Below are 12,985 nucleotides of genomic sequence, written 5' to 3'. Positions count from 1 at the left end.
TACCTGGTGGGAAGAATCAAAAGCTGGAGGTATGAAGTTTTGATGGTTCGATGTTCAATAACATCCGAAGTGTGAATATGTTGTGAAAATTTCAACTGGATTTGTATGTCACCTTTGTAATTATTAGTTCACTGTTTCTATTGTCTTATTTTGTTATTTCATGAGCAGTGGATTCATGTAAGCGCTTTGTGCTTCTTGTTCAATGTTTTTTTTAATGTATGTGAGTAACATTAAAAAAGTAAATGATAAAGAATGAATAAAAAGGACTCTTTTTACACAACCAAGAGATTTATTCCACCGACGTTTCGGTGACCATCTGTCACCTTCTCAAGGCAATTCTGACTGGTTCACATATAGTAATGCAGCACAGGTGATGCTGCTTATACATAATGAAATGCATTCCCAAACACAAAGTATTTACATATGTACAATCACAGGAGATGACATCACTATGCGGTCCCAAACGTACAGAAGTGTAACACATACACAACTGTGGATAAAACAACAATGCAATGATTATTATCTATTTCTTAAGGATGCGGTCCCACCTATGCTGCATTACTATGAGAACCAGTCAGAATTGCCTTGAAGAAGGTGTCAGATGGTCACCTAAACGTCGGTGGAATAAATCTCTTGGTTGTGTAAAAAGATTATTTTTATTTCGTGTGTCTAGTTGTGTCTGTTAGAACGTTTTTTTTTCGTACCGTGAATCTTCAGTTGTACGTACTGCTCCACTTGGCCTATCGTATTGATCAGTACAGTCATCACGTACAGCCCGCCGTCTGTCAGTGTCAGGTTGTCTATGACCAGGGAGCCGTCTTCATTCAGCGTGGACCTCCCCTTTACTGACCCCAGCGCGATATTGGTGTTGGTGGCGGGGGAGTAGATCTGTACGGCCTCCCGCGTACCGCCGACGGAGCCGTCGATCTTGCTCCATGTCAGAGAGATGATGAGGTTGTCTTGGCTGATACTGGCTGGTAACTTCGCCGAGAGACCCACCATTCCCTGCACGTTGGTCGGGTAGGGAACTCGCGGACCGGCCATCACTGTAGAAAACAGAAGTATAGATTCACAATTATGAAACAAAACATCTGGCTGTTCAAATTACAATGAATGAGAAAATAAGATAACATAGATATAGAAAATGAAATAGAACAGAAGTATAGGTTCACCATTATGAAATAAAACATTGAACTTATGTGGTTCAAATCACAATGACTGAGAAATTAAGATGATATAGATATACAAATTCAAAAACAACAGCTACTTTCAGACAATAGCTTTAACTGGTTCGTTACTCATAAGAAACGAAGGCTTTCCTCATATATATTTATTATTCTGTTCCTCGTTCCCTTTCTCATCTCCTTACTTCTCCCTTCTCCATATTTCATCTACCATAAATCCCTGTCAAACATTTCGCTTTGAGTTACGCCCGAGTCCGTTCCACCAACCAAATCGCTAGCAACGCTTGATTTCGCGCCAAAAGCATGATGGACGGCCTTCTCTAAACTTCGAAAGTCGATCGAATCGAAAAAGACCATTTCCCGCGCCTCTGGCTATGATTCCCGTCTTCCGTCATCGGGTGACCCCATCATGCCGAGTTCACGGCGCAGCAATCTACCACGCGGCCGGGGGTAACGGATCGCCACGCAAAAAGCCGAAATGAGATACCAGCCGCATCAAACGTGACTCAGGAGTTACGGCCATGCTTTAGACTACTACCAATTTAACTTCTAATGCAGGGGAGCCCCACGGTGCCATCCTTAATGTCGAGACATGTTCCATTAGGAAGATTACTACTCTCCAGCCTACCTACCCCTTCACAAGTGTAGAACATCGATTTTTTCCGACTCTCAAGTATATCAACCTTTTACCACGGCGGCGAATGGTTGATGTCAGTGATGTATGCCGGGATTATTACCGGAGAGAAGAAACGCGTCAGTAGCTCGGTAAATGGTTGCCGCTCAAAACAGCAGAACTACCGACTGCTGTCCTTAGTTCTGAAACTGCAGCTGCGCAGTGAACTGGTTTAAAAAGTATGCCAGACCTCAGATATATATCCTGGTTCTAATGCTGAGTACTACACATTTGTTTATTGATTTGATATAGCGGGACAAAATGGTGGCCGCTCTAAATAGAAGAACTACCGAACGCTGTCCTTTGTTCTGAAACTGCAGCTGCGCAGTGAGCTGGTTTTCAAAGTATGCCAGGATTCAGACATATCCTGGTTCTAATGCTGAGTACTATACATTTGTTTGTTGATTTGATATAGCGGGACCAACTGGTTGCCGCTCTAAATAGCAGAACTACCGACCGCTGTCCTTAGCCCTGAAACTGCAGCTGCGCAGTTTAAAGAGTATGTCAGACATATCCTGGTTCGAATACTGACTACTGAAAACATTTGTCTTGTTGACATGATATCGTGGGATCAAAGCTGATATCACAACAGATAGGAAAAATAAATAAGTTGCTCCCCCAGGCTTGCTATAGAGACGTCCACTCAGGGAACACATAGAAACCTTATTATGAAGTAGAGAATTTCACTAGAGGTTTGTGCAGGGGAAAGTTTTTGAAACACTTCACTGTTGTAAAAAGAATACTTCTTTAACGTTACTGGTGCAATCTATTTATTGTAAAATGTTTTGGTGTAACTAGCGCCCTTACTCCCGACAGATAGGCAGACACCGTTGACTAAATCTGTCAACCCTAACCCGGATCCCGAAGATGATTCTGTAAAATAGTACAAAATAAATCTTCAGTCTCCTGAGCAAGAACAATTGACTTGAATAGTAAATGATAGATTGCTCAAAAATCAAGAAGAGGAAGAAAGTCCTGACCCGAATCGAACCGTCAACTGATTTAAAGGCATTTCGGTGCTTCCTGGCAAAAATAGTTTTTTTACACTATGGCCGCAAGCGGTTACGCAACCCCGCTGCTTCGCCATCTGGATCAAATTCCGTGGATCCTAGGGCCCGAGTTCGATCCTAGGGGTCGACTCCAGCTCGAGCATGTTGTAAGGCATTACATTCGTCATTTCGGTTGGTGACGTAAAGCCGTCGGCCCCCGTGTATGAGGGAGCTTCAGGCATTAGCCTCAAGCGTCAAACCTCTGCACGTAAAAGAACCCAGTAGAGTAGGGGTGACCCGGTGTATTTGGCCAAAAACGCGAGCCGTAGCGAAGCCGCATTGCACTACCACTAGCAACTTGATAAAGCATCATGCTTCACCTCAAATGAGGATGCCTTGAAACGAACGAATAGCCTAGACACTAAAAGGAACTTCAAACATAGCATATTAGAACCACTCCCGGAAGGCTACTCGGCCCAAGCCGTAATTTACCTGTAATGTGTAAGGTACGAACTAGTCATTAAAACAAGACGTGCTATTGGCTTCCCTTGCGTAGGCTGTGATGACTATCCCACGGACGTGAGCTTGTAAAAGCCTGCAGATAGAATTGAATCCAGATCGTTACAAGGAGAGAAAAACCCGCTGAATGCATCCGGCCTTGACCTGAGCAGATGTGAATCTAGACCACAGGGGGGTTTGTCCTCACTAAAAGGCGTAAGGAGAGCCGTGGAAATTCCTTAAGTCTTCCCCACAGTCCCACTAAGACTCCCCGGCGACTGAAGGATTTCTGTAAGCCTTCTGAAAGACCTAGGGGCAGACTTAACAAGAAAAAGTTTGCTCGATATGCAACTAAATCAATATGAATGTGGCGCTGTAATTCTTACCAATGCTAGTGGTAGATAGAGATGTTTCAGTAGCTATCCAGCATCTGCATCAAAGCACATAAAGACAATTGACGAAATGTTTCACACAAAATGTATTAGATTTATTTCACACTAGAATTTTGTTAGTCATATTTGATTTTAATTGTATCTAACGTAAACGGACTACATAAAGGATCGATAGTGCGGCATTGGTGAAAATTGAACACTAATGGAATTAGAAAATGAAAAAAGCAAACAAACAAACAAATAAACACTTTCACATTCTATGAGCACCCTAGACTTCAACATGGCTGTTAATAACTTCAGCCTACATATGGGGGTGAAGGCTAATATTAACCTTTTGAACAGTTTCAGCGTTAAAAGTCTAACCGTCACATCGATAAATGTTCTCTGTGGCCGAGATAAACGATGCAATTATTTCATGGGATACGCTTCAATGGTTTCACCCCCGAAATAACGTAGGGTCGAGCTCAATTTTTACCTAATCATGTACTGAATTTTGTAGTCCAGGGTCTTTTAACGAACTACATGAAATATTGATTTTTCATAATGTAACAAGAAGATCTGGTAACGTTCGGTTTGATATTTATCTTAATAAACTTCAATTCCTTAGTAAATTTTGTGCTTCCTAGCTGTCACCACGTGACTACAGATATACGAGATTTTACGAGGTCTCGCGAGAGTTGTTCTAGGACAGAAAGGGGTATGGCGAGCGTATGGGTTTGAAAACAAGAGCTAAAGTATCCAGATCACTACCCATCAACCAAATATCATAAGGATCCATCCACAGCTTCTCGACTTATGCTGTTTATAGACGAACACTAGATTCCGTGTAACTCCCTGACACGCTCCCAATAGTACGAAATCGGACACCACGTAAGTAGGTCATCTGTCATCGACCTGCGTGCTGGAATGCCAGACCTTACTTACAAGGTGTAGAGTGACAGGCGGGTCCACAGACGGATTCCTGTAAAATTCTGGGAATTCTTGCCGGAATGCCAGACCTTACTAACAAGGTATAAAGTGACGGGTAGCATCCACGGACGGATTCTTGTAAAATTCTGGGAATTCTTGTGAAACGGGCCTAAAATATACTATTAAGCTCGCTCCTGAAGCTTCGCTAAAAAAGAGAACGAAAACATAACCTTCTTGGCGAAGGTAATGAGTTGGTAAGTTGTTGACAATGAGTGACGTTTGACGCGTGACGAACAAACGCCTATCTGGCAGTGATGAACGACGCGATAACTTTATGACTGTGTCAGAAACGGGTGAATCACTTCAGCGGTTTAGTGTGTCGTTATGACGTACAGATTGAGCTCAATTTTCACCACATCCTGTACTCTACTGTGGGCCATCCAAAGTGATATATGAAGAACTCACCGCTGTTATGTGTAGCCTACGCCCTAGTAGGATCACATAACAGTATTAGATGAAATTGGCAAGGACCTTTCCAGCCCCAGCAAATGGAAATGGCACTAAATTTAATGGACTTTGTGGCCCACGAAAGGCTCAAATGTAGGTCGACATGTAATCCGAGACGTCGGAAATGAAAACCTCGCCCTTCTTTTGTAAAGAACAGAGTTATTGGAAAGGGGTGTAGCGCCGTAATTTGATGTTCATCCAAGGCATAAATAGAATGTCCAGTAAAATCGGGCTTGTGGAAATAACCATTTAAATCACCTTGACGCAGTAATTGTAAAATGGTCACAGTATTGGACCTATATCCTCGTGAAAATGACTGTATCACTTTACTGGGTAAGTGTTGGGGGCTTTAGATAGGGCAATCCCGGATTTACTTGATACACTATCTTAAGCACTAGGAAGTTCAATGACAGTTTTTCATGTTTCAGCTATGTGTACAGTAACTTTGCAAGACGAGCGTTTCGAAATGACGTCACTGGCACTGCCACCATTGCGGTTGGTTATACCTGGTGTTGATATGCTATGATATACGAGATATCCCTGTAGCTCAACTAGTAGCAGCCTCACAGTTGAGCTCCTGATTCCAACTAGTTGGTAACTGGGAGACCCCAGTTCAAATCCTGGGAGGGTACTTAGTTGGGGAGGCACGGGTCTTTCGGAAGGGACGTAAATGGGGTCCCGTGTTCGAGCACGTTAAAGGGGAATTGTTTAAACTTGCGAACATGAAGACATCAAGTAACGCAACATGACCAATTAACGTGCAGGACCAGTTTAAAAAACACAATGGCCATGCGCTTATCACGTGAACGCCACGTGCCGCGCATGTCGGTGAAATTCACAGATCAACATTGTTTTCTTCCATCGCGTCAAGCAAGCGGCGGGACAAACATAGTGACTTTACTATCATTTGTCTGTAGACTACTTTGGACAGTTACTGTGCATTTTGTCTGGTCTATGGTCTTCAAGCATAGCGCTAAAAGGGAAAAGACTGAAGTGGACGATAATAGGTAAGCCTAGCACAATTCTACATCATATACATCAGTGTAAATACATGCTCGCACGGCGTTAAACAGGTGGAGAAAAACTTACAGACCATGCATTTTCTTTTTAAAAGAGCTGATATTTCTGCCCATGGGTTTAACATTTGGCTCTGTCCGCACGGTTTTAAGATAGATACGTTTTGAATAAATTGGACGATAATTGGTCATATTACGTTAGAGGGGGGGTGGATATAAAGACTTGGAAATAAATCAGAATGGATAACGCATCCCTCTCATACACAGTTGATTTTGTTTATTGCTTTTAAGACGCTAATTTATTTTCCTTACTTAAATAACCTTTAAGAAAGAAGTCAACACGTCACGTGCAATAAGATAAACCCAAGTAAGGACGACAGGATTTATTTCTCTCAGTGAATATAAATGGAACTGATGGTATATCACGGAATTTCCCATCCCGATATGATAGTATATTCTGGTACGGGGTGCTGTTGCAGTCTCTAGCTGTGACGTGCATTTGCTATAAAAGCCGTCACTGTAGGATTTTTGTATGAAGAAATGCTTCTCTTATAAAGCAAACTGAAGCTTTCATGGATTTCATATGACTTTTGAAAGACACCAGACCAATAACTTCGCATATACCCTTTTCATAAGTGTCATCGCATGGCTTTGCGGCGTATGATCATGTAGGTATGACGCATCTCAGGTGCAAATATGAGATGCTAGGTAATATCTTGGGGCAGCTTAAAGAAACGCGGTGCTTGAAAGGTGTCTCATCTTGGTGGATCAACCCTGGCTTTGATAACCATTCAGCCATTGAAATATGAAAAATGACTTGGCTTTTCGCAGTTTCAGGGATGTTTCAATATATTCTTCTTCAGGTGTGAAGCGAAGCATATAATATCGCATCTAGACATTTTTTTATCGATGGCCATTGAAGACGTGTGTAAGGAGCGGATAGTGGTGGTGTGATGTTTCGAAGAAATAGTAACAAAGGTATGGTAAAAGAATGTAAAGAAAAGTTAGAAGAAACACGTTTCTGCTTTGAAGGGATTGTCAACAACAAGACAATTCTCCATATCCATCACAGTACGAAATCAAATCTTTAAGCATATCACCTTAAATCATACGTAAATATTGCGTGTTTTTCTATATACACATACTTTACGAATGCTTTACGTGTGCTGGAACATCAGATTTCGTATAGTGCATATCTTGCGAATTCTTATTCGATTTCAGTATAGACTTTGAAAAGTGTCTCTATTCAGTCCTTCCCGCTGCAGCCGAATGGAACTTATGGATGGTCCCTTAATCACTGGTACCATATTGTTCGCCTACAGGAGTTCATATCGTCGACTTCATTACAAAAATCGATCTGCACCGAGCACCTATTGCCCCGACACCGGTACGAAGCACACACACACGAGCTGAGGACCCGACCATTTTCCCTGGGAGGCAAATTCTGTTACAACAATCTTTCAACTTTTCAGCATACAGACTATTATTGAACCGACGTTTCGGTGACCGCCTATCACCTTCCTCGGGGCAATACCGACTGCTTCACATTGCACTGCAGCGATAGGTGTCGCTGCTTACAGATGTATAGTATTAACATGTATACAGGATACACTTATGGTGTTAACAGGTCCCTCTAGATCTGTTCTTATGGGTCTCTATTCTTTCTGGCATTTTGTTTATTTATGATTTTATCATTGCCCTATTTTTATATGTTGTATCGTTTAGTTATGGGTTACACGTTATATTTACTACTTATGCATTTGAAAATTCGAGGTAACGTTAACGCTAAAAAAAGAATCACCGTTATTCAATAATAGTATGTTACATTGTTTTGTTATGAGATCGACGTTTTATTTACTACTTCTATATTTGAATATTTGAGGTAACGTTTAGACTAATTTTCGAATTGGATGTTTCTGTATTTGATTTGAAACACTGTTTCTGTTGTACTGAAACGCTCAAAATACCAGCACTAGCAGTTAACACATTAACGCTATACAGTATTTCTCAAATGAATAAAACGTAATCCCTCAAGGATCTAGTATTTGACAGCAGTGCCCTACTTTCCCCAGCTGTCCTTCGAGATTGAGTAGAAAAGTTGACCCCACATGACCTTATAGTACTCCAGTAAATTAGTTGCAATGGAATTCATCCCGTGGGACATGCGCAATTAGTATACAAAGATAGCTAGAGTTAATTATCACGTGACTGTCAATCAATCAGGGTACAATACTCGTGGGCGATGTCATGATCTTTCTTACCAAATATGGTAAGGTTTTCATGGGTAATGATCGCAAACTGTGCGCTAAAATATCACAGATATTCAGTTATCACGTCATACTGCGTCATTAGATAAGCCTTGAAAAGACAAAGGCTTTAGCAGTTTGTGTTTACGTACAACCTGAACAATGAGAAAGATTGCGACTTCATATGGATAATCAGGATAATAACTCATAGAAAGTCTTAACCTTTGACCTTGAACAGAGTAAGGTTCATCGGGGTTATAAGCTAGTTCACGGTTGCTACTACGCATGTACAGTGTCAAAGGTGAAGGCCCCCGGCTTGCAAACAGTGCTCGTCTCGACATTGTCTCGATTTACATAACAAAGCCCAGACGGGTTTTGTTCACGTCTCGGGGGCCTTCACCTTTGACACTGCACATGCGTAGTAGCAACCGTGAACTAGCTTATTACCATGCTTTACCTTTCTATCGTCCCCTTACCGAAACTTGTCAACGAACGAAGAAGGTGCCGAAATTGAGATATAGAACCTGAAGGCTTTCGAATATTTTTAAAAAAGTGTTGCCCGGACAAGCAACGTCACATAAATATGTGACCTCTCAGTTACAAAGGTCACTAAACCTGAACCTGATTATCCAAACGCTAAGAGTCTATCGCAGAGGTCACTGAACCTGCACCTGATTATCCAAACGCTAACAGTTTATCACAAAGGTCATTGAACCTGAACCTGATTATCCAAACGCTAACAGTATATCACGGATTAATTCATACTACGCTATCAAGCAACATGAAAAGTCCGTAGTTCATCAAACTTTCATGACCGCACCTAGACGTAAAACATATCGGAGTCGTAAGTTCGTTGCGCTGATGAAAAAAGGCAACTGCCATTGTTTTCAAATGTCAATAATGGTATCAATGTATTAATCAAATACACTACGAGACACTTAGCATAAGTGTCAATAGCATCATCGTCTGGCTGCATGCATAACTAAGTAGGGGCAAGACTACCCAATGTATAAATGGGTAGGCGGTCTCAAATGTCATGATTCAATGAACACAGCACTATTTACGAATGAGTGTTCAGTGCCAATTAATACCTTCAGTTCATTGGGGTTATATGAGAGAGCTGAAGTACAATACAATAGTTCTACGATACGTCCCAAATCGCATATATTTATATGAATTACACAGGAGTCGTGTGTCCTATTATAGTCTTCTCATAAACTGTTCTCTGATGCGTAGGGTTCATGTTTAGGCATTATTGTATGCCCCAGGCGTATATATATCTTATATCTGTACGGGTCAGTATTTTACACCTTTATGTAATTAGTCTTTTTATGGTGACTGTGGATTTGCATATATATTGCTATTTTTGATTTGTAGACAAAGGAATTTTTTGCTCACGATACGGTACTGTAAAGGTGGAAATGTTTGCGGTGGTTTTGTGTTTTCCCTGTAAACTCTTCATCGCAAACTTATGGTCTCATTCATGAGTTTTTTCGCCTCATAGGCTTACATGTTATGAAACGTATTTTACATGGGCGCGTTCGTAGTGAAGCTATAGAAAATGCACCGATGTTATTCATTTTATATTGAGAACATTTACCCTAGATCATGTAAAAGAATAGCCAACAGTTTCACTACACTACATCTCTTTTTGTAGCAATTACAAACTGCACTTAGCTACACCCCCAAAAAGGTACTTTCCATCTGAAATGCGCACGACCGCATCACCTACAATGTCGGGATGTGCACGTCCGACCTCGCGCGGCTGCCGAACTTTACCTGTTAATTTCTTCAGTACGTTAAAAACAAGCTTTCATCAGTTTGACGCTTGAGATCAGTCGGGATGCCTAAAAGGGAATTTCCCACCGATCTAAACACCTGTCATGCAGCCGTTCATTTTTTGGGGTACGGATTCTTTTACCCACTTGGAGTAATACAGGAATGGGACCTTAAAACCACCGCACTTCTCCTATTACAGTAAATCCACGCGAACAATTTCTCCTTTACAATATCCCGCTCTGCAGGATAGGCGTTCTCCTAGTCATGATGTTTTCAAGGTTATTCTCGTCATATGTACAGCATATATCCATGCTTCATTTGGCTTGACGCACGTACCAAATTGTCTACGGTTGAATTGTTCTCTATCTTTTTGTATTTTCACAATTATGCATTCTGTAACATGAAGCTTGAAAACGTAACCATTTTAAGGAAAGTGAACAGAACGCTACTCTTTACTGCATCAAAAAAAATCATAGTAATTAAGCAAGTTAACTGATTCATATAAAATTTACTGTACACAAATTATTATTACATATCAGTACCCCATTAACCCGTACAGATATATTATACATATAAATGCACCCGGGTATACAATAATGCCTAAACATGAACCCTACGCATCAGAGAACAGTTTATGAGAAGGCTATAATAGGACATACGACTCCTGTGTAATGCATATGAATGTATGTAATTTGAGACGGGGTTAAATTATTGTATTGTACTGTAGCTCTCCCCTATGAACTGAAGTTACTGACACTGAAGTTACTGACACTGAAGTTACTGACACTGAAGTTACTGACACTGAAGTTACTGACACTGAAACAGCACTCCCTTGTTATATAAGATGCAACATATAACATTTCAGGGCAGTGAAAAAAACGGAAACGGAGCGTGTCACGACTTGGAAATGTCGGTACTAGTAGTACGTCCGGAAACTGGTTTAATGTGCGCGCACTCCGTCGTCACCCTCTGTCTAGACCATATCTCTTTCTACCTCGCATTATATTTCCTCAAACTCTCTACATATACCGCACCATTGACGCCCTGACCCTGTTTTTTAGTGATTAGAAGTGACGGAGGACACACTGAGTACACATAACACCCCATCCTTTGTGACCCCAAATGACCCGTTGCTAGGCAACAAAATGGCCGTCATTGCTGCGGTGACCCAATTCCCTATGTTTATTGCCACGAACGTTCTTTTGTGTAATATATTGAAGGAAGATGAACCAGTGAAAATGACAACCGAGCGGAAATCATATTAGGCACGTGTACCGGATGTCATTACCGGAAATGTGCTAACCTAGATGTACTATGACGTCAATCAAGCATGCGCACTTCCTTGACATGGAGCATACACATATGCCGATTATAGCCCTATCATAAATATTGTCGAATAGGGATACATCGAATTGATATCCTTAAACGATGATGATTTGTGAAATTTTCAATAACAGAAAAATCACAGTGCCAGATATTAATCACCCCTTGATTGCTATAAAGTGGCAGTAACACAATTACTGTATAGGCATTTAAGTTCGCGTGATTTTTATTTCGCGCAAAGGGGAAAATGGAGTGTTTACGGAGGTTTTAGGTTCGCGGCAGCGCTATAGCAACATAATGCTACAGTATTGAGCAAAAATGTTCGCGGTGGTTTTAAGTTCGCGGTGAGACTGTCGCCGCGAAAACCGCGAACATAAAACCACCGCGAACATTTCTGCATTTACAGTAACATGTTTTTCCCCGATCATTACAAACTCAATTGTTATGTTTATGGGTTAAGTTTAAGTTTGCTTTGGTCCGATATTGTGTCTTTGTACATACATATCAGTACATCGATTTCAGTTCTTTTGACAACATAGAGTTCGTGTCATTTGTTAACGCCAATGTGAATATCCTGTGCGTCTTCCGTCTCAATACTGCTGACGCAAGCCACTCAATCATCCCGACTACTGACGCAAGCACATACATGAAGGATTATAGGTACACAATATCTACAGGATAGTTTTACAGGGCTCGAAATATGTTTTTGGGATAGCTGTACTGGAGCACCTAACCTTAAGGGGAGGGACCAGCTAGTCGAGTTGCGTTTTGCTAACTTATTTTTGAAATAATTTTTTTCCTGGGCAAATGTTGGTCAGAATGGTCCAGTTTTCTGCTAGGGAGGACAGAAGAAAGTGTATTTTAAAAATCTGGCCAAAGTAGGTGATCTTTGGCATGTTTTGATCTCGGATTGACCCCTGAACCCTTCTCTTCTGGTTGGACTGATATGTTAGGATGGGGGTGAAATCCTGGTCTCATCTGAAACCTCTGCCTCTAGCTCGTTAAAATGCAGGAGTTTACCTCCTGCCTTTTTTTTACATAAAGCAACAAATCCAGCTCTGTAGGGGTGGTAAAGATTTGAGGTTTGAAATGTAGATACATGTGTTTTTAAGTGATTGTTTTTGATGGCTTAACGATGTGTTGCATAGGAAAGGGTTTATGATTTTTTATGACAGAAAAATATGATGTTGTATGCTAAGTGTACAGTAGTATATTTACGTACGTAACTCTTACACAAATATTTAGGTGCACCCATGGTGAAAAATTAGGTGCAGTTCAAGTCTTGTTTTATGTCTAATGATAGTCCGCATTCCATCATACTTATATATTGATTGACTAAAATTTCATGAACAAATTAAAAGACAATACAGATGACTGAAGTTCAGCTTAACCGTATCCTAACAAATGAACGTTGCATGTTTATCATATGATGTAATGACATCTGCTAATATAATAAAATAAGACAGATG

The 12,985-nt window shown here is 40.9% G+C and overlaps 1 protein-coding gene across 2 annotated transcripts in view; it reads right to left on the bottom strand.

The window, feature by feature from the left end:
• The window catches only part of LOC136420676 (uncharacterized), an 88,475-nt gene that overhangs the window by 21,528 nt on the left and 53,962 nt on the right, over positions 1-12,985 (bottom strand). For both annotated transcript variants that reach the window (XM_066407745.1, XM_066407746.1), the window contains exon 4: positions 705-1,046. In XM_066407745.1, the coding sequence (XP_066263842.1) occupies positions 705-1,046 (342 nt within the window). The remainder of the gene's footprint in view (positions 1-704; positions 1,047-12,985) is intronic.

This window comes from Branchiostoma lanceolatum, chromosome 15, assembly GCF_035083965.1.
Source record: "Branchiostoma lanceolatum isolate klBraLanc5 chromosome 15, klBraLanc5.hap2, whole genome shotgun sequence".
NCBI lineage: Eukaryota > Metazoa > Chordata > Leptocardii > Amphioxiformes > Branchiostomatidae > Branchiostoma > Branchiostoma lanceolatum.
Note: the sequence above shows the minus strand (reverse complement) of the source record. Positions and strands in the feature narration are given on the sequence as shown.